We start from the raw sequence: 23326 nt of genomic DNA, 5'->3' as shown, positions 1-23326 counted from the left end.
CCTTGTGTTTACACACTTTTTTAACAACCGAATAATACAATCTTATCGCGCAGTCGACATTTGATATATTGAGTGGAATTATCATATTCAAACAATTAAATATCAAAGAACAAAACGTGATAGATTTACATTTCTAATTGTCTGCAACTGATTGCTATAACACAAACAAACTATATATAATTATGTATGTGATTATATTGATCAAACAATTAAATCAGACGTTATATTTTACACGGCGTATATGAATTGACAATGACTGATTCATACAGTTGAACGTATACAAGTCGTACTGTGCACATGTTTCCTCGAAGTACTAATAACAAAATTACAATATCATGCCCTGATATATAATACATATACAATCCAATAAATTCAAAATCCAAATGAGAATGTGATATCATCAACATGATCTTTGTGGTCTATGATTGTTTATTTACGAGACAATCTAAACATTTTATAATCTGACAAGTCAATGACTTGTTGAGAAGCACAGAGACAAAATTCGACATGCGTCCGGAAGTCTATAAATTCCATGAATTTATCATGATAGCTCGCTTACGCAATAACCCGATTTTTTGTAGTAGGCATGCACAATAGATCCATTAGTATTCAGTATACCATAATTAAAATGCAAATCCGCCCGATTCTTAAAATTAAGATCAATGTTTAGGATTTAGTAAGTTGAGTTTTTGCGCATTGAATTGCATAAACAAAGAACATAACATTGAGAATGCATTACCGAGATTTAGATCAAAACATGTTATATGTAGTATCATGTTTTTCTTTTTATTGTTCCCAGAACTAATACATTCTGCAATAGTTTTCGCTCTGTGTATAATGAATGTAAACATTATTTTATTGTGTACATCTCCTACAATAGTATGTAACTCTCGGCCAATATTTTCTCTAAAAATGCAAAGCAAGAAGGGAAAATCAGAACCCTGTGTTTTTTTATGTGATTACATAGCATTCTGTTCGAATGTTAATCTGAGTGTTGACAACAGTCATGTGCATCTTAGCTAAAATCAGACAAGACAAGACAAGAAATGTACAAGCATCAACCACAGGAAACTGCATCAAATGTAACAAAGAAAATAAGATTTAGTCTTCGTGTAGTATCAATAGTTGCCTTCTCTATATATCATACAGTATCATATTACCGCTCTCTAATTGCTGCATATCATACTAACTTTCTATTGTAGTTCTTGTTCCTGTCACAACAAATTAAAACACCTGGGATTTCCGATCGCATGCTGGCAGGTACTACACTAATTACTCCGTGCAACATCGCTAGGTTGTATGAGAGAGCGTTTGGTATCACAAAAAAAAAATCACGCGAGAGATTTACACGATGGAACACATTAGTCATACATTTGTTAAACTAACCCCGCTGAGGCGAGGACGAATAAATCCTTCAAATATATGTTGATTTCACGCAATTAAATGTAGATCAATCTATTCAAGAGAAAGCATTGCAACTAATAAAGCGCTACGACTGACGTAAATCTATTAAGAAAATCACTAAAACGAAATATTCGGGATAATTACCATTGTATTAATGTATTCATTCCTGAGTGATCTGAATTTATAGATACATACCAGATTAAATTGGGTGTTATTCTAACTTGTAATGAAACGTGCAGGTGCAGACACCATGTTCATCACAATGCATGAGTAATTTGAGCGTCCATAATATATACTATGTACACGAGGTAATCAAATAATAAAGGTCTACGTGCGCTTGGCGATTTATTAAAGCGGCGGAGGGGTCATCACCTGCGAATGCGCAAGAATTGAGCCCTAAGCGACGATAGCAACGCACGCTAAAAACGCAAAGGCTCATGGATAGACCTTTGTTTGCAAAAAACCGACACGCTATGGCTCGTTAACGCATGCGCAGGTAACGACTTCCCTGCTTTAATTACCGTTTATGGGACTAACTTGAATTAAACTCAAATATCTCAAAATATTCAATTGTACGCTAACAATGTACTTCTTTTAAATTGGTGAATAACACTTTCTATATTATGCGTAAAAACCTGTCAAGCATTACTCGGTAATTAGCATATCTGGCATATTGCCATAATATAGTTCGTAAACCTTCACTGCATGTTCCAGCAAAGTATAACATGATGTCGAATCATTTTATTCCTGTCATCTCGTCGTCTAAACTGTGACATTCAGCTCTACTAATCGCCAACAATTATCGATCATTTACCTTGTGTGTCGTCGTTGTCAAGCCTTTTGAGTAGGAAAATTAAAATACCTGTCTTGTATGACGCAGAGTTCCCTGTGGAATCTTATGGTTTGTACACCTATGATGTGATTGGGAATATTTTCATGTAACTTGATCTAAGCAACATATTAGCGTATCCGGTTCCGTCTAGTTTTCAGGCGAACGTTCGGCTAAAATTATTAAATCTGTTTCATATCCTTATATATAGCATGCCATTCTGAAAAGATATTTCCGAATAACTTGCAAAGCATTCGACGCTGGCTTAGTGCCAGTGTGCTGGCTGTCAACAATCGAAATCACGAACACCTCAATTCGAATTGCTATTCTGTTTACATTGCGGAATTTTATAAAAAAACAAGTCCGTACCGAGAGTGTGTACAATAGCCGTGTGCGGTGACTGTGGTCACTGCAGAGAACATCGTGTGATGTATTCATGGCCAGCACCGAGACGATGCTAGATTCTCCTATACAATAAAGACTATAAATGTTCATTGTAATGAATGGCGCAGAACGGCCAACCAGATCTTCACTTTAATGCAGATGATGGGGACCTAATCACAAACACTAGAACATAAAAGAGTGGTAACGATATTGTGGGCGGTAATATGTGGATGATGATAGATGGAACATTGATGAAACTATGAGAGTTAACAAACACATTAATAGAATATACTCAACTGTTTTACGATCTACCATACTGTATGGCAGCGATACGATAAGTTTTTGCAATTGTTCCATAATTGCTCTTATTTTCTAGACTGGAAATATGTATCTCTAATAACTTGAGTGACTTGCTAAATTTAAGATATGAAAATAACTTGCTTTTGTTACATTTATTATAACTAATAAAACAGTATCTCACAAAATGTACTATTGAACCATGATTGTATTTCAAAATTGAATGCTGTTTATAATATTGAAATGAACAGATAGAGGATGAGTGTGTACAAGCTCAAGACAAACTCTATTGGTGTAATAGTTTATTTGGTATTATACGAATACCGTGGTGAACATTTAGTCAATATATCCGGTTTGATATACATTCACCTTTGTAATCTACTATTGTTGTTTCAGAAGCGCATACAATGTGTTACTAGAATACACAACTGCGCATACAAATTGGTACATAATTGTACAATGATATATTTTATACATGTTTCGAACTATGGCAGCTTCATTAGCCAATTGTCAGCAAAGGGACTATCGATCCATACACGTCATATCGATACAACCGGAGATTGTGTATTTACATGGCTACTTATTAAAATTGCAAGTGTCTGGTTTATGCTTGGACATACAGTTACGATATGTTTATGGCAATTTGCATGTTATCAACAACTTGCCATTCCTCAAAAACACATGGAATTACTTTCGTTATGTAGAATGTGTATTATTAACACATCAATTTATATACAGTTTCTGTCCTATTTTGTATTTTGTGTACGATTCGACGTATACAACACTTGCAAAAAAACCCGAATAGGTTAAGTAATGAGAGAAAATACGAATAGCGTAGAGTTATATACGCTGGAACATTGGTATGTACATTGTTATACGGTATCATAACGGTGCTGGCATACATACTGTAACTTTTAGTGCGACCAAGGAAACAAATCATAACTACACAGGGGCGCTGAACTGCAAGGTATGTAGGTATAGGTATAATCATGTGCTATTAATGCATACAGAATTTGCAAAATATAACATGCATACGTTTGCATATTCATATAGCACAAACTTACACAACGGTCTAGCGAAAGCAATTATTATATCAACATCTACAGTCAATTCCCTGTTCAACAAAACTAGATAATTACCGGTCAAAGGCTTGACAGCGCGAGTAGCCAATCAACGAATGCGGTACGTTAATACAGACAGACCATGGTGTTACTGGCCGTAAATTCTCAAAATATGTGACATCTGAACTGCATCTTTCCCAACAGAGATTATGTTAAAGTGCGCCTTCTTTGGCAATTGGACGACCCGACATTTTGTGTTATCTTTGCATGTAGACCACGCCAGTTCCGATCGGCGTATGTTTTATAGGCGCTTTCAGTGATATCTATATTTCCGGGGTCCTGAAATGCATATTCTGCTTTCACGCTTTCGGCAACTTGGAGAATGTAGTTTTGAAAAATACATGGCAGGCGCGAATATATTCGCCAGGATCTCGTTACAAGCGATTGAGCCAGATAACTTGTTATGTCCCCTGCCCCAATGGTGTCTAACATGCCGTCATTGCGTTCGCTCTTCTTAATACCTGTTACCGGGGAATAATGCGAGAATGGCGAGTAATAATGAGACACAATTTGATGACTAAGTATCGTGGCATTCACACTCTCGGCGAGATATCTACCGCCATTTACGTCTAGAAACTATTTGTGAAGGTTTTCGTCGATGACTTGTTGGGCTTAATATAATAGCGATTTGGTCCACCTTTGCTTTATTATTCTGTATTCAGTTTTCCTTGTTATTTTTCACTTGTTGCGTAACGAAATTGTACCTCTGTCAAAATACCTCATGATTTTCTTTGACCTCATGACTTTCTTTGAGTGTGATAACAAGCCAACAATTATTTTTTTTTAACTGATTTGCTCCGCTGAATTGCAGGGACATGTACTTCTCTAAACTGGTCCAGCTGTGATGATTTGTTTTTCAGTTAAATGATAATAGTAATAGTAATAATAATAATAGTAATAATAATAGTAAGGACACGCTTGCATGCCAGTAGCGAAAAAAAAAGAACGAGTCATTATACTGGCCCGATCGAGTTGAATCACGCCCGTGACGTAAAATCGCCCGGTCGGCGCGATATCTAAAAAAAGGCTTATGTATCAATACAAGTTTAGGCAGCATTTGACAACCACCGTGTTCTGTGAAGCTCCTTATCCGAGTCGTGTTTTACAGTCCATCAAACCAAGTTCAGACTGAGAACCAAGCGATCACGTGTCTTCGCCTTGAATTCAGAACAAGCTAACGCGATCATGTTCTCGTCTTGCATCACACACCCTAGATCATGACATCCCTTGGGCCGCCGTAAATAGAACATTTTCGATTTGTTGTCCCCCTCCCAATTTTGGCCTTTTAAAACTGAATATACTTACAAAAAGAACTGTAAAGAGAAATCAATAACAATGATTTTTGAAAAAAATCATTATTTTCAGTAAATTCGTTACAAAACTGAAGATTTCTTTTTCGGCTAACTTTGAACCACGGTTAATAAAGACTGGGTGAGCCGATACGTTAGAAATTTTAACATCTTGTTCAAATGAACCACACGCACAGAAATGTGTCTGCGCTTTTAGACAATTATTTGGTCACGAGTTATTCACGTTATTCACTTTAGACTTTCCATGGACTATCGGCTGCCAATGCAGCGTCAAATACATAAACACCCGTTGTTTAAACCATTCAGGGCGTAAATCGGAATTTTCATTTCGAAGTCAAGGTTTAGAGTGACAAAAATATTAAATGCGTCTTTTTTGGGGAAAACGGATAAATCGTTGGAAATTTTCAAAACCTTTTTTTCACGTCACCAATTTTGAACGCATATCTAATGATATAAATACAAACTGTCCGCAAAGAATGTTATTGTTAGCTAGAAAAAAAGAGTTAAAAGGGGAGGCCACGAACGTGAGTCGCTACCTTAATCAAAAGCTTGTTTGGTGTATCATGCTTGTCTCAATTCAATACTGCGCATGCGTATATATTTTCTTCAGTATATAATACTGTCTACTTTTCAGAGCTCAACATGTGCGCAGCCATGACCGAACCATCGTTTTCGGAACCAGAACCAATGTCGGAATTGCAGGCCGAGCCAGAGCCGCTCAGCAACGGATCATCATTAGCCGAACCATCCATGGAAGTAGGCGTCCAAGTTTTTCTTGTCATAATAGCCGTTATCATCGTGATTGTTGGCATTGTTGGTAACGTTCTTGTCATCGTTGTTATGGGTAGTATAAAAACCGGTAAGGACATCATTGACATTATACACAATATATTTAAGTTATAGTTCACGATGTATCAAAGATACAAGAGCAATATGACAGGAATAATCCAACCGATTTCGTATGTTTTGACGGACGTTTCGGCCTGGAGTGTTTCGGCCAAATTTTACGATCTTCAGTACTTGAAATGAGCGTTACAAGTAAAGCCATGCAGAAATATCTCCCAACCAGATGATGCAAACAGAGATGGTAACATGCCAGAAAGCAACGTCCCCCCCCCACTTTTATTGTTAATATCCGCGATGGACATAAGAGGACATAATGATTTTCTTTCATTGTGAAATTCACACCTATTGTTATATGTGTTGATATCAATTATCTCATAACAATACGTGTGGGTGGTATAGGCTTGCTTGAAGATGTATAGAAGAAGATAACAATAAGTGTTGACAGTATAGGTTTGCTCACAGAAATTAATGAGCTGACTAAAAAAAATGGTGTTGTCAAAGATAATGACGTGAATACAACAAGGGTTCGTGTTTTGATACAATGGATCACAGTGATTGCACTGTCGTGTTACTTCGCTTTATTCTGGAGTGGAAAATTAGTGATTTTTTGGCCAGTAGACGAAACACGTTGAGTGTCGCACCATTTTACATGGGCATTTAGATATCCATTGTTTTTTTTTAATTGTACATATTTACATTTGTAAATATTTAATACATAGTCTATTACGTGATGTCAGCATTCAGTTGTTTACAGAAATATTTAATACATGGTCTATTACGTGATATCAGCATTCAGTTGTTTACAGAAATATTTAATACATGGTCTATTACGTGATGTCAGCATACAGTTGTTTACAGAAATATTTAAAAAATAGTCTATTACGTGATGTCAGCATACAGTTGTTTACAGAAATATTTAATACATGGTCTATTACGTGATGTCAGCATTCAGTTGTTTACAGAAATATTTAATAAATAGTCTGTTATGTGAAAGTGTGAAATAGTTGATGCAATGAACAAACTTGAACGGCAGTTACAACCAACCGACACATGTCGTCGTTATAGGGCGCGAGTTATTAGAAAAAAACGTAGGGACATTCATACCAAATGGTAGTATTTAAACTTATTCGATTTGTTTATTCCACAGGTCGGACCGTTACTGACATATTTTTGGCATCGCTTGCCGTGGCTGATGTAATAGTGTGTGTCGTGTGTGTACCTCTATTGATCGTCGGGATAACAACCCACGAAGGCCATACAGGGTTATCCTACAACGTCGAACAGTTTTTATTTTACTTCGCCACGATGTCGTCAATTCTCAATCTCACCACGATCGCCGTTGATCGACACGACGCCGTCCTTCACCCACTGTCAAGAAAAATCACAATCGATCGCTCAAAAGCCATCTTATCGATTATATGGGTTGCATCCATTCTGATTGCCGTGGTAATTTTTACCATTCCGGACCAATATGAGATGGTGATACTGTTCCCTGGTTTTGCCATCCCTGTCACTATCATGTGCGTCTGCTACATTCGTATCGTGAAAACGGCTCGCATTGCAGGGCAGAAAGCTTTACCCGCAAATCAAACAAAGCCGAAGAGTGACAAGACATTGAGGATGGTATTAATAGTCATTATTGTCTTCATCATTTCCTGGATCCCATCTTTAGTCAGCCGACTTTTAAAGTATATTGTTGACATGTCGCCCTCTAGCTTGAGCCATCTTGAAGTGTCTGCCTGTATGGTGGCCTACGCTGCTAGTGCTGTTAACTTTATCGTGTACGCAATGATGAGCCATCGGTTCAAAAGAAATATTCTGCAGGTGGGTAGTTGGTCAAAAGTTATATCCTTAAAATAGTTATGTATGTGATTTAATTGTTATTTTTACTTTTTTGTATTTTGTATGCGCATATGATTATTTGACGTTGATTATTTTGTTTTCATTATTTTTTTTAATAATTTGTATGTTTATATTGTTGAGTTTTTGTTACATGTATGGTTACCGTATAATTGCACATTTACCAGAAGGTCATACGAAAAGCCATCAAAACCCTGATTATACAGTAGGTGAAAATTGAAGTGCTCAAACTGTGTTAGCGTCCCAATGTCATGTACATCTGCACCACCCCGTCTACCATTCTGCACGTCTTTGTGTCGGTTTTTCTTTGTGGCCAATACACACACACATACGAACATGGTTAATTAATTTTGTTGTCTGTATTGGTATATATTATTTTTTTAGTCCAAAGTTTCTGTTCTGATAATGTATAATATAGCAATGTCAATATGGTTATAATTTTTTAAATAATTGTGGAAATGTGTATACATGTATATATGAATAAACAATACACTAAATAAAGCAATCGCAGTGATTATTGCGACGATAGTAGACTTCTAAGTTGTGTATGACAGGAGTTAACTTCAGGTTACGTTATTCTTGATACACCTTCCCAATAAATGGCGCCCTCGCGACGAAACGATCTCAAGGCATACTCTGCTCACCTGAATTTCAATGCTGAAGGTAAATGAAGCAGGGAAGCAGACTATCGCGCAAAGATTTGAAATGGAAGGTTTACTATTATTAGAGGAATTTCCCCAAAAAGTATCTATTATTTAACATAACTGGTATATTTCATGAAATGAACCAAGATTCCGTAGTACACTTACTCTCTTCTGTGCTCGGTTATTTCGTAAATAGGTGCTACATGGTCATGGATTTGGTGAGTTGAGATTGATGCTTAAAGACAATTATTGAAAAAATAGTTAATTGGGATAATGATTATTGCTACACATACACCAGAGATCGGCAACGTCGTGATAGAAAACAAAACCATATTTATTGCCAAGTATCAGGACAGAATTGAGTGCCAAAGTAGCAAAGTTGATAATGCCAAACTCTTTTGTTTGTTTTTGTGATGAAGGAAAAACTATCTCCTATGTATAGCCGACACTTGATATCATCACTAAAGCTTCCATCACATTGGAAGGGCGGTGGTCGTCGCGCCGCGCACGTGCAACATTTGTGTTGATAAACATTGATTTTCCCCATAATCCAATGCGCCCCTTCTAATGGAAACCACGAGTGCGATACCTTCAAATCACCAACGAAATTACATAGTTAAAGCTTGGTAATTTCTCAGTTTGTACTCGATGGTCAACGTCGTCATCTTTGTTCATAGGAGACTGTATATCTCGCGCATGCGTTGCACAAAGACTTGTGTATTAGTGCTATTATGTAAAATATGAGAAAATATAATTATGGGTATCTGTAAATATAACAAACATTCGGACACGCTGAAATCATGAAAATATGAACGTTTATGTCATATTTCGCGCATTATGTGGTTATTCGATCGAATCTTCACACCATGTGCACAGTACCGCCAATTTACATGATTAATCTCAGTCAGCAATTTAAGTAAACCAGAATGTTACTGACAGGCGTTTACATTTTTTTTCAGCGTTTTGGACTGCAGCATTTATTGGCTGAAAAGGGAAAAAATGAGGCTACAATAGGTGTCACCGCCATTTCACGTTTTGAAAACAAAGTACAACCCATGCACTCCAATGTGTCGATGTGCAGAGACGATAACCAGCCAAGTAAATAGGACAATGAGTTTAATAATAAACACAACCCCATGATATACATTGTGTTACAACAATTGTAGTAATTTGTTACGCTTTGTTCAGTAATTTGAAGGAAATATGGTGTAGTAACAGTCAATCAACCAACTGAAGCCATGCTTGACTGAACATTGGTAACTGATGAATTGCATGCCCGACTGGAAGCTGGATAATAATATTTTTTGCCATGTGCACCAACCCGACTCTATTGACATTGGTACAATTCAGTGAAAATGCTTATTGAGGAAATAGATGGTTTTCCGCTAATACGAAATATCGCATATTGTACGAAGAACGCGCACCGATCGACTACCGCAAAAATATAACGATTTGTATTTGAACTTGAATTTCCTTTTTTAGAGCTCTATGTCAAAATGCCGATTTTTCAAAGAAGAATAATGCGTTGAGATACCCTTACTTCATCAGAATACACCTGTCAACGTAACGTCATAAGTGCCGTAATTTTACGGTATTTTATAGGGTATTTTCATCCTACCATATTAGGAAATGTGAATTCCAAACATGGAACGATTACGCGCGTAACATAGAAGTTCGCTGATTCGGGTCTAAACACTCTGGATTTCGTTATTCCCACGTGTCATTGGTAGAAAAAGATGTATACTAATAAGATTATTTTATGCGATATACTAATGTAAGTTTTCCTACTTATATCTTTACACGATTTGTATGGCACATCTCCGATGTAAAACACGTCTTTATGCAGGAACAATGGCCCAGTATATATCGACATTGTACTTTCGTCATTTGCTTTGAATGGTAACTTCCGCTTTATAGATTGCAACTTAATTATCACGATTGAATGTAATGTAAAATCTACTTATAATGACGTCATCAGATCTGTCAGTATGTTTGTAGTTATCGATTAATTTTGTAATATCTTTTCTAAAAAGTATTTGTTTTGTGATTTTCATAAAAGCGGTGTACAATACACCACACTCAGCTTTTGTGTGTCTCAAAATGGAACACGCCAGCTCGTGATGACGAAGATGCAACGTTATTATAATTTAAAAGCGAATCACGTGAATGTCGCGGCGTGCATTAAATATCGATGATACACTAGCCAATATAATCGTATTTTCAAATAGCGTTGCGGACGGCAGTAAAACGTTTGTAATACATCCTTCGTACTGAAATAAAGGGAAGTTACCATATTATTAATTGCACCTAATTCAAAATATATTGAAGCAAAATACTAATTATCGTTTCATGTTATAATAGTGTTTGAGTTTGATGAGATTGTCACGCTCATCTGGTGTCATCAAACCATTTTATCGAACCATTTAAATCCATATAACCTCTTTCTTCCCCAATATAAGAATTTTAAAATTTGTTACCATTTAGCACTTTTCTTGAAGTATCTAATGTCCACTTCTGATTTCTTAAAACTCTGCTTTTGTCATACCACCTACCTCCGTAGACGAAGACATAGACATCTATTGTCTTACATATTAGGTGAGACTACTCATACAAAATTTGTAATATTACAAAATCTGGACAAGTGGTACAATGATATAATATTATGATAATATTTTCACTTTGTGCATTACATATGATGCCCTTAATTAACGAGGGTTACTGCGCCCTCGCCGATAGATTCGAAAGCCGATAGATTCGAAAGCAGATTGTCTACTATCGGAGAGGGCGCATATCCCACCAATCAAATCGGGCATGTTGGGTTCAAACATAGGCTTTGGTGTCGGTTGCCTAATCAAGTGATTGAATCGACCATGAGTTTTAACTATCTTAGTCATAAAATAACACCGGACATAGATGACAACGTAGATATAATACCACCAGAAACATTTTTTGTGTCAAGAGAAAACCTACTGCTTAGATAATTTGGGAACTGTACCTATGCTGTAAAAAAACCCTGCTATTTAAGATATTCTGTTACAATATCTACGGTTGTCAACTTTGTAGTGCATTCAACAAACGCCATTGAACTCTCTGAAGACGCAGACTACAGTGAGAGAGGTATGTTCTCGTCTAATGAAGTGAAGTCTTTTTTTCGAGCTTTATAAAAAAAAAGTATTTTTGAATTCAGAGAGCGTGAGAGCTTGACAGTTAAGTATATTGTCCAGATTATGGAATATTGATGTGCACTGGAGATCTTCTTTACTACAGAACTTGAATACTAGGAACACGTTATATTGATATTGTGGATGTAATCGCATCATATTTAGAACTATTGTCTATACGTATCGGGTTATTCCTTTCAGTTGTATGATTTCTTTATTGATATAAACTATGGTTTCTAACAAATAGTAATAATAATATAAGCACTGAGACTTTAATTTACTCCTATTCAATATTTTTAATTTAAAACTGAAATGATTGACGTTAAACAATGTCCAAATGTACGTATATTATTGTACACATTGAATGTATACAAATACTATTATAATGTCATTATTTATATATTTTAGGTCGTTATTATTATGTCATTATTCACTTAATATGTCGATTTCGAACATGCTCATCATGGTTAAAAAACAATTGGAATTACGTCACAATGCATCGAAGATTATAAAATGACACACCCCTTATGATATGATGGATTTGAAATCACCGAATTTTTACCACAGCTAAATAACTGAAAATAATATGTGAAAATTATCTTATTTTAGTTTGGTTGCGCGTTGACCATCTGCTTTATCACCAAGAAACACCATGGCAGGCGCAGTAATTCCATATGTAATGTAATATGTGTGTGATGTGTCCCGCCAAACGTTGCTTGGTCATACCATGGCCCAATTTTAAAACCAATGAATTAATATGAAACTAGTGTTAACTCCTGACGATGGCCAACAAATTACAAACGATACAAGTTTACGTGCACTGTAAGACACGATTCAACACGACGACAGTTTCAAAGCCTGGAACCATTTTACTTTGTCTAATAAATGACGAGCATCCGGGGTATTGCAAGAAATGAAAATATTTGGCTTGTGTGCATTTTATGAAAAAGGAATGAAAGCCTGAAAGTTGTGATTTTTAATCGGACATGTAATTTGCGGAGAAAATCACCAAACAGACCCACCAGACATTTAATTTGTAATGATATGGATTGAATTTACCACATTAGACATTTGCAAGGATAAGATGGATTTGAAATCACCGAATTTTCACCACAGCTAAATAACTGAAAATAATATGCAAAAATTAATTGTGATTCACAGAGACATGTAATATATGATATTTGAATCCACCAAACAGGTACATCAAACATGTACATTACAATATTAGAATTAGTTGTAGCACTTTAGTGCAAGTAACTGAAACTGTTGAACGTTGAATGATCGTAATACTGAAACAAAAAATTAAACAACATGACCGCGTCATTTTTTTCTGAAACGAGAAGCAGGATCTTTTAAATGCCGTTGCAATACACGTGTATTTAATACGACGCTCACTGATTTAAGACACTGTGAACGATATGTATATATATATATGCGAAGTATTGCAAATGTCTATTTTACGTTTTTTATTATATGCTCCCGGGACATGTACACTCTGCGATAGCAGTGACTTCATTTTAATTGCGTTTCGATCAATGCTTATTTAGGCAATTCTTCTTCTAAATAATTGCTTGTCACAATTAAACAGCTACAATAAAGTTTGCAAATGAATAATTACATTAGTTTGACCTGTCAATCTTGCTGTGTAAATACCACGTGACCACAGTCTACAATCGAGCGAGTTATTGAGTATATTATCGTTGTCGGATTTCGCGAACATCGTATTACTGTCGGCTGAATTGCATTGATTACACGGTAATATTGCTTCTTCACTTGCTCTACATATTTTTTAATTGAGGTGAGATATGAAATATTTTTACAGATGAGTTGTATATAATCATTTGAATTACCATTTCATGCCCTTTTTCTCTTTGAGCTACTTTTAAGCATCCGATATGTTAATTGTGTCATCCATTGCAGCACGCAAAAACCATATCCTGACACAATATATACACAGACAACTGTATCAACTGTTGACAAGTAGACATGTTTGATGATTTCAAATATTATGAAATGAAGATACAGATAGCTACACTGTGTCCGTGTATATCGCATACCATACGCTACACTATATATTAATAGCCAAGGATATGACGGTCTAGGTTAACTCGCGTACCGGGTACATGAACCACTCGAGACTACCAATCATACAAGATTAGTCATGATCACGGAACCCCTTTTCACTGCGTAAGACTGGTGATCAAATTGAGATTGACGGGTTTTAATATCAAGCAGTGCAGATTATATCGCGGGTGAAAATAGGTAATATGATAGATTGTATTAATTTATAATTGGAAACCATTCGCCTAAGAAGATACGAATATTCTGAATTCGCGTTGCTTACAGCGACACCCAAGAATGCAAGTATTCGTATTGAAAAATAAGACATTGGTCTCTGTATAGCTGCATTGCTGGGCTAATCACCGTACGTCTGTAATGTCAAAACCGTGTAGACATCAATATTGAAAGTATGCTTATACAAATTATATAATGTACAGATGACTTCTAGTATTGCCACGAATATCTACTTCTGGAATAAGGTTCCTGCAATTGAGGTATAATGTAAAATAGAAATACAAATTGTAGAACTATACAAAAGATATATGTTTAAAAACCCCGGACGCCCCAGCATTGACATTGGCATTGACGGAATGAAAAGTTAAACCACAAAGGAATTACTGTTCATTAGTGTGTATAACTGTGTATACGCAGAACAAAGCAAAATCTGCCACAACATTATTTCTGTTACATTACTGCGATCCAATACATGTCATGCATACAAGGAATATTACAGTCATTTTAGCAACTACAAAAACTACAAAAAGACGTTGCCCCCTAAAATTTGCTCATTGTTCCTTCAATCACGTAAGCACAGTGCAATAATTATAATATTGTTATCTTTCGACAAAATAACGTCCAACGCTCAATCGCGTTCAAGAGAAATTGAGATCATCTGTCCTGGTGGAGCTGTAAGCAACCGGATGTCCACAATCGTTACCTTTCGTATGTTAGCATTTAGTTTCACCATTCGATTGGTGTAATCTATTAAATTACAATCAATAAATGCCAACGGTGCTCCATATCCAGGGATTATCAGGGATTATCAGGGATTATACATAGCTTACGGGAAATAAAAGCATGTAGGTCTGTCGTCGGCGTTGTGGTCACTTCCGGTCAAAATTTCCCAAATGTACAAACGGAGTTTTTGTGGCAAGGATGTGGTGCCACTATATTATATTTTAAGCAACACCATCACATTTCTACTAGAAAAAATATTTTTATGTCCAATTTAATGGCTTTGTATAAACAACCCCCTAAAGGGCAACATCCGCAAATTGGGAATGTGTTTTAATTTACAGATATTGCTTGTTTGTCAACACCCAGTTATTGATTTTAGCACTTATGGAAAAGACCTTGAATATATGATAAACGACCTTGAAATTATAATTATAATTATTTCAATGAACTTTGAATCAAATTAAATTTTATTGGGCGGCGATAGTTTTCTGGTCATCGAATATACTCTACGACAGCAACCTAGTCAAATTGATTAGTTCATTTTGTATAATTTGTAAGAGACTTGCTCATAACTACGCTAACTGTACGATTATCAATCTTTTTATAAGCACAGTGCCATCGGTGCTAAACTAATTGTATTATAAATAATTCATAAATAACGATGCAATTGAATGGTAATCGAGTGGGTGTGCTAAAGTTTTATATTTTGTCTGAAAAAAACAACGGTTGATTTCATTTTCAATTCATGATGATATGTAAAACGTAAGTAGTTTTAATATCATGTTGTGTTAAGAAAACTAGACAGTGCACATTTTATTATACGCTTTCCGAATAATATCGATCTATCGACCGTAACATATCAATAGCATAATCAAAAACACATTTTTCCAAAACAAGTTTTCACATAAAAGATAAACTATTTCATTTTCTGTTTTAATGTATTACCCAGCTGATATAATTAGCATAATAAAAACAGTTACCCACAGATTGACCTGTATGTCATTTTACATAATATTGATTCGTGAATGAATGTATGTTGACATTACACACGCTTTGTCGATAGGTGTTGTTTTGAATTACATGTTATTGATTGAGGGTAAAGTGATCTAAATCTGAGTTATTATTCCACCATTTAAAAGATTAGTTTTTATTCAATGACACAATACTTACAAATCCGCAATGGTTATTGTATGTGTCACGTAAAGTAACTTTAAAAAAGTAAGTCAATCCACTATCTCATCGCATGAAAAACGCGGCAGTTGGTTTCATGCGCTATACTTATATCAATATGCAATATATTATCTTATTAATGTGAAGAACTAAGCGTTGTCAAACCACATAAATTGTGTCGATTGCATGTGTTTATTTCAACGTTCACACCAGGAAATGACAGCAAACTGAGTGATATAAAGCTGCTGAATAAATGACGTTGTCACAGGTTCGGGGTGGTATTATTATTGTTCATACACGAAAGTCACGTGCGAGCACTCGCACACAATAAGCACACCGTGGTACATTATATCATATTTATATACATAAATCAAGAAAACAAAATTAACATACATAATGGTTATATTTCTGAATTATGGATTCAATATGCATATTGTTCATTTAAATACAATTGTACTCTCACACTCTACAGCCGTCTGGCTTTAGAAATAATTGCCCAAAGAACTTCACATTAATTATCAGTACTAAGTTCTTCCCACATTGCAAACCAAATTAATATGTACGAATTCAATAAATACCCGGCCGGCCACGCTACCGTAACCAACAACTAATCATGAGTTATTTTACAAATACATAAATACAAATTACAATAAAATTACACAGAAACGCTATACACCACCACATACGGCTCAACACTGGACGGTCAATGTGCGTGGTCCCACACAGTTAGCGACGACTAGTGCGACGTAAACAGCTGTCTCTCTCTCTCCAACGTTTCCTGTATTGACCTTGCTAATATCAACTGCAGATATCCGCTCGTCACGTGCGTACATTCGCCATACAGTAGTTGACCTAGAGAAACGTAGACCCGACAGCAAGTTCCAATCTGAACCCCGGCGTCTACAGCGTGCCCCAGTAAATCCTGCAGAAACTTGACACTACGAAGTTACGACCACTCAGCGCGCCGACCACCACACCTCAGCTAGGTTGTTTGTCAGTTACAACACAATGCGTTTCACACGACTTGCACAGGCTTCAGTTCATAACTTGATAACTGCCTGCAACGCATGGCTATGATGGCAAACCACTACCTTCCGCACATGATATTTAGTGTGCTCACTCGTTGCTGGTCCCCTGGCAAGTGACTAGCCAAAAGTCTGTCTTTCCTGCCTTGATGTACGAGCCCAGGTGGCCATTTGCTCAGCCAATCAAATTTCATTACTGCTCCTCCAGGTGCTATTTAACTTAGCACCAGAACTACTGCCACCAAAATGTGACACGGCCCCCCATTTTAAGAAAACACCGCTTTTCTAAACACTCACATTTCACCCTAAACTAAATCCGGCTCATGTAATCGGCACCAACATTCTGAGATCCCTTGATAGCCTCAATATGGAAACGATATGGCTGCAATGACAATGCCCATCTCATTAGACGGCCATTACTGATCTTGCACCGATTCAGATATACCAACGGCTGATGGTCAGTCTGCAGAACGAACTCCCGACCATACAAGTAACACTGAAATTTTCTGACTGCCCAAACCAGAGCAAGACACTCCTTCTCAATCGTAGAATACGACTGCTCTCTGGGAAGCAGTTTTTTGCTTGCATAAGCAATTGGAAACAATTCGCTATCATACTCTTGCAGTAAAACCACCCCAACTCCTGTGTCTGACGCATCCGTTTGTAATATAAATTGCTTACCCATTTCCGGCACCCTCAATATTGGTTCAGCCATTAAATGACGCCGAATGGCAGAAAACGCACTACTTTGTGCTTCACCCCATCTCACTTTGTGTGGTTCACCTTTCCTAGTCAAATCTGTCAAAGGTGCTGCAATTGCCGCAAAATTAGGGATGTATTTCCGATAGAACCCTGCTAAACCCAAAAATGACCTTACCTGTTTTTTTGTTTGAGGTACCGGGGCATCTGCAATCCTGCCTATAAGACTCGGATTTGGCTTTAGGTCATTATCTCCCACTTCGTGTCCCAAAAACTCTATTGTTGTGTAACCTACCTTACATTTGGAGGGTTTCGCAGTCAGATTAGCCGATCTTAACCGATTGAAAACCTCTTTCAGTATCTTTACATGCTCTTCCCAGGTTGGCGCATGTACCAAAATATCATCAACATAACTATCGACCCCCACCAATCCACATAGTAGCTTTCGCATCATACGATTAAATGTTGCAACAGAGTTGACTAAGCCAAATGGCATTCGGACAAACTGGTAACTCCCATTAGGAGCTGTAAAGGCAGTCTTCTCCTTTGAGTGCTCAGCCATCTTTACCTGCCAGTAGCCCTTAGTCAGGTCGATTTTAGAAAAATACCTGTCTTGATGCAGCTTGGCATATATATCTTCAGATCTAGGGGAGGCTCTGTGTCAAACCAAGTTATTTGGTTCAGTTTACGATAATCAATGCAGAACCTCTTGGTACCATCCTTTTTCCCCACCAATACAACTGGGGCAGAGTAAGGAGAATTTGATTCTTCTATAATTCCCATTTTAACCATTTTACATACCTCCCGAGTTATCTCTTCTCTCACATTATATGGAATGGGGTACGACTTTACTCTTATTGGAACATCTGTAAAAGTACAGATTTCATGAACTACTAAATCAGTGTTGCCAGGGATGTCAGAAAATATATTGTGAAATTCACTCACTACTTCTGCCAACTGATGTCCTTCACCGGCATCAAGGTCAGGGTTGATATCAACGTCTTCATGGCTTGCTGTATCTGTCATTACCGGATACTTCAGTAGTTGTTCTGAATCTATGATACCTTCACCTCCTTCACTTTCTATAATAGTAGAGCATGCAACCTCCAGCACCCCTTCCCCTATGCAAACACACGCAGCTTTATCCTTCCTTTCATTGTAGAACTTTAGCATATTAACGTGGTACGTTTTATCCTTCCCTTTAACTTCCACAACATAGTCATTTTCATGTTTGACCTGTTTTATTGTGAATGGTCCCTTCCATTGCATCGTCAACTTATTGTGGTCAGTTGGTAATAACACCAATACCCTGTCCCCTACCTTGTAGTATATTTTTATGGCTTTGCGATCATAATAGTGTTTGTACCTCTTTTGACATTTCTCCAACTCTGTCCGTGCTAACTTACACGTCTCCTCCAACCATGTTCTAAAATCTAATACGTATTGGTAAGTTGACTTTACTTCGGGTACCTCAACATCTTTTGTCCACAGTTCCTTCAGAATCTTCATGGGCCCTCGAACTGATCTTCCATAGAGGAGGTCAAAGGGAGAGAACCCAAGACTATCCTGTGGTACCTCTCTATATGCAAATAGTATAGCTGGTAGATAGCGGTCCCAATCATTAGGGCGTTCATTGCACATCTTTTTCAACATTGACTTAAGGGTTGCGTTGAATCTCTCAACTAAACCATTTCCCATAGGGTGGTAGGGAGTTGTGGTTAGCTGCTTAATCGATATTAATCTACTTACCTCGTGCATCAGATCAGAGGTGAATTGACTACCCATGTCACTTAGTACTTCGTGAGGAATACCTACCCGACTATACACCTCCATCAATGCTTCAGCTACACTTTCAGTATCAATTTTCTTTAAAGGAATGGCTTCCGGATACCTGGTCGCAAAATCAACTACCGTGAGTATATACCGGTAACCTCGCTTTGACAACAGTGTTATTGGCCCCACCAAATCAACTGCCACCCGCTGGAATGGCACATCTATAATAGGCATCTTACTAAGTGGCACCTTCTTAACCTTACCTTTTGGAATTGTCCGTTGACAAATGTCACAAGACAGAACCTGGTTACATCACCATGGAGCCCTGGCCAAAAGAAGTCCCTCATTATTCTGTCAGACGTTTTACCAATTCCCAAGTGCCCACCCATAGTCGATTCATGGGCAAGTTTCAACACTTTGGACCTCAACCTTGATGGTACCACCACCTGCTTTATAGCCTTACCATAATTAATCTTGGGGCTTTGAAACATCCGGTACAATATACCATGTTGGGTAGTAAACCAAGACTTGTTCTCACCCCGGCATACAACTTTTGACCTCTCCCTGAGAACGTTTAATGTCTCGTCCTCAGCCTGTGCTTCCCTCAGGCTACATTCATCGGAATCCAAATCAATGCGTTTGGTTACCACTAGAGGCTTCATTGTTCTCTCAGCCTCTCGTGCTTGTGCTCTGGTCACCACACTTGCTTGTTCACAATGCCTCCCCCAAGTGGGATCAGGATCTTCATGATTCCTGGCTCCCTGCAGGTTACCAATGATTAAATCATACAATGGGTTTTCAAAGCACATAGCCTCAATACGTCCTACAATGAATGGGGTACTAACCTCTATGTGGGCTGTTGGCACGTTTACGCAATCCCCACTAACCGTATAGCACGACACTTCCTTACCTGTGTACTGCTCTTTATTAACAAACTTCTTGTTGACAATGGCACCACTGCATCCCGAATCTCTTAGTACTTTAACTTCTACATCCCCAACACAGCCTCGGTAGACTGGCATATTTGATTCCCCACTGGTACCAGACCCTAAATGATGCCTGTTTGGGTGACTGACTTTTTGAGTTGACATAATTTCCACACATGCGCTTTCTTGAAACTTGCTCTGGCAGCAACATCCGTCGCCCTTTTCCCCCTTCACGAATGCCACACTGGATTCCTTTTTACCTCTCTGGCCATCTACACCACTCTCCCTATTCTCGCATTGTACTGCCCTATGACCTCATACTCCACATCGCCGGCATGTCCCCTTGAACTCGCCAGTTCGCCTCTGGTTACCAGGCCTGGCATCTGCAGACTTGGGTGGATAATTGCGGTTCGATCCTTGCCTCACATTCTCAGACAACGTCTGCCCTCTCGCCTCAATAAACCTCTCGGCCGATTCTGTTAGGTCTTTTAATGACGCTAACCCCTTTTCTCTGAGATAGGTCGCCAAATTTGGCCCACATGATTTAATGAATTGTTCCTTAACCAGTAATTCTATCACACCTTCGAATGTTTTAGGCGTTTTAGACAATTCTAACCATCTTAACAGGTAACTGCTTTTACGTACACAAAATTGAGTAGGACTCTCACCTGGCTCCGGTGGGCTACTTTCAAACCTAGTCTTGAAGCCCTCTTCTGTAAACTGGTAACGTCTTAATAAGGCATCTTTCAATTTACCGTAGTCCAGTGCATCATCCGGTGATAGCCGGGAATACACCTCCAACGCCTTACCTGACAGCAATGCACATAGGTTGGTAGCCCAGTCTGGTTTCGCCCACTTTTGAACGGTGGCAAACCTTTCAAATCTTTCAAGATAAGAATCCAAATTGTCAGTCCCGTCAACAAAATTAGGTAATTTTGGTGCTCTAGCTCTACACGATTCAACACTATCATAACCTACTTGCCCACGGTCTTGCGTCTGCCCCCTTTCTAGTTTAATCTTTTCTAATTCAAACTGACGTTCCCTTTCTCGTTCTTCAGCCTCTTCCTTTTGAAGAAGCCTGGCATCAGCTCACGAGTTTGCTGTTCTGCAATAAATTGCACTAGATCCTTACCTGTCAGATTCATTTCCACTCCGATCTCCCTTAGTCGTTCCAGTCCGGACATAATTTACAAGTATAGTACTCCTACAACATCAAATAGACTAAATAACTGTAACTAAAGTGACAATTTACACTACTAGCGCATGAATTCAACTTATTGCCTCTATTACGCTTAGACACGTCCCCACACCGCATACATCCAACACCACCTGGTGTCCCCCTAACCACGAGGCATCTACACATCACACAAAACAAAACAAAGTGCCTCCAATCACAATACACTACCAAAAAACTATGACAAACAACCCCAGCTGAACAGTTGACCATCAGTGTTAACTGCAGGACGAGAACCAATCAACACCCCGCACACAGCAGCCCATGATACAAACAAATATGCGCAAAAGCAGACATTACAAACCGAACTATATCCACGTTCACCATATGTAACTTGGCCTACAAAAGTGCTCATGAAATAAATGCCTTTTACATACAGCCCGACAAACGTCACTTCCATTTAAATTACAGAAAAAAACGTGTACTAAGCTGCGAAGCCCGATCGTGATGACGTGTACTAAAATATTCCTAAAATTCAAATATTAGGATCCTGGCACGCTCGCCAATTGTCACAGGTTCGGGGTGGTATTATTATTGTTCATACACGAAAGTCACGTGCGAGCACTCGCACACAATAAGCACACCGTGGTACATTATATCATATTTATATACATAAAGCAAGAAAACAAAATTAACATACATAATGGTTATATTTCTGAATTATGGATTCAATATGCATATGCATATTCATTTAAATACAATTGTACTCTCACACTCTACAGCCATCTGGCTTTAGAAATAATTGCCCAAAGAACTTCACATTAATTATCAGTACTAAGTTCTTCCCACATTGCAAACCAAATTAATATGTACGAATTCAATAAATACCCGGCCGGCCACGCTACCGTAACCAACAACTAATCATGAGTTATTTTACAAATACATAAATACAAATTACAATAAAATTACACAGAAACGCTATACACCACCACATACGGCTCAACACTGGACGGTCAATGTGCGTGGTCCCACACAGTTAGCGACGACTAGTGCGACGTAAACAGCTGTCTCTCTCTCTCCAACGTTTCCTGTATTGACCTTGCTAATATCAACTGCAGATATCCGCTCGTCACGTGCGTACATTCGCCATACAGTAGTTGACCTAGAGAAACATAGACCCGACAGCAAGTTCCAATCTGAACCCCGGCGTCTACAGCGTGCCCCAGTAAATCCTGCAGAAACTTGACACTACGAAGTTACGACCACTCAGCGCGCCGACCACCACACCTCAGCTAGGTTGTTTGTCAGTTACAACACAATGCGTTTCACACGACTTGCACAGGCTTCAGTTCATAACTTGATAACTGCCTGCAACGCATGGCTATGATGGCAAACCACTACCTTCCGCACATGATATTTAGTGTGCTCACTCGTCGCTGGTCCCCTGGCAAGTGACTAGCCAAAAGTCTGTCTTTCCTGCCTTGATGTACGAGCCCAGGTGGCCATTTGCTCAGCCAATCAAATTTCATTACTGCTCCACCAGGTGCTATTTAACTTAGCACCAGAACTACTGCCACCAAAATGTGACAGATGTAATAGCATTAGATAAATTACCGAAGATCGCTAACCTCGACTGAACATTGATTTATAGACGTGGCCACTTGCAGTAGCGCTCACAGTGTTTG

General features: G+C 38.0%; 2 protein-coding genes and 1 long non-coding RNA gene across 3 annotated transcripts; 2 read left to right on the top strand and 1 right to left on the bottom strand.

Moving 5' to 3' along the window:
• The first annotated feature begins 5999 nt into the window (after positions 1 to 5999).
• Positions 6000 to 7921, top strand: LOC102805618 (neuropeptide Y receptor type 2-like). Its single transcript, XM_078011232.1, has 3 exons — positions 6000 to 6204; positions 7339 to 7814; positions 7907 to 7921. The coding sequence occupies exons 1-3, from the start codon at positions 6000 to 6002 to the stop codon at positions 7919 to 7921; spliced, it is 696 nt and encodes a 231-aa protein (XP_077867358.1).
• A 15-nt stretch (positions 7922 to 7936) lies between these two features.
• Positions 7937 to 9855, top strand: LOC144356527 (uncharacterized). The gene is made up of 2 exons (XR_013421446.1): positions 7937 to 8015; positions 9655 to 9855. It is a non-coding gene; the product is annotated as an uncharacterized LOC144356527 (long non-coding RNA).
• Positions 9856 to 18353: 8498 nt separating this feature from the next.
• LOC146730612 (uncharacterized) lies at positions 18354 to 20632 on the bottom strand. Its single transcript, XM_085493732.1, has 2 exons — positions 19805 to 20632; positions 18354 to 19748 (listed from the first exon to the last, which is right to left on the bottom strand). The coding sequence occupies exons 1-2, from the start codon at positions 20630 to 20632 to the stop codon at positions 18354 to 18356; spliced, it is 2223 nt and encodes a 740-aa protein (XP_085349858.1).
• Between the last annotated feature and the right edge of the window lie 2694 nt (positions 20633 to 23326).

This window comes from Saccoglossus kowalevskii, chromosome 19 (assembly GCF_978046115.1).
Source record: "Saccoglossus kowalevskii chromosome 19, keSacKowa6.1, whole genome shotgun sequence".
NCBI classification, from domain to species: domain Eukaryota; kingdom Metazoa; phylum Hemichordata; class Enteropneusta; family Harrimaniidae; genus Saccoglossus; species Saccoglossus kowalevskii.
Note: the sequence above shows the minus strand (reverse complement) of the source record. Positions and strands in the feature narration are given on the sequence as shown.

Excerpts from the sequence above, each read along its gene's own strand:
- LOC102805618 (XM_078011232.1), top strand. The coding sequence starts at position 6,000 with ATGACCGAACCATCGTTTTCGGAACCAGAACCAATGTCGGAATTGCAG. Across the intron at positions 6,205-7,338 it reads TATGGGTAGTATAAAAACCG|GTCGGACCGTTACTGACATA; the intron begins GTAAGGACATCA and ends TTTATTCCACAG.
- LOC146730612 (XM_085493732.1), bottom strand. The coding sequence starts at position 20,632 with ATGTCAACTCAAAAAGTCAGTCACCCAAACAGGCATCATTTAGGGTCT. Across the intron at positions 19,749-19,804 it reads TCAACGGACAATTCCAAAAG|CGGGTGGCAGTTGATTTGGT; the intron begins GTAAGGTTAAGA and ends GTGCCATTCCAG.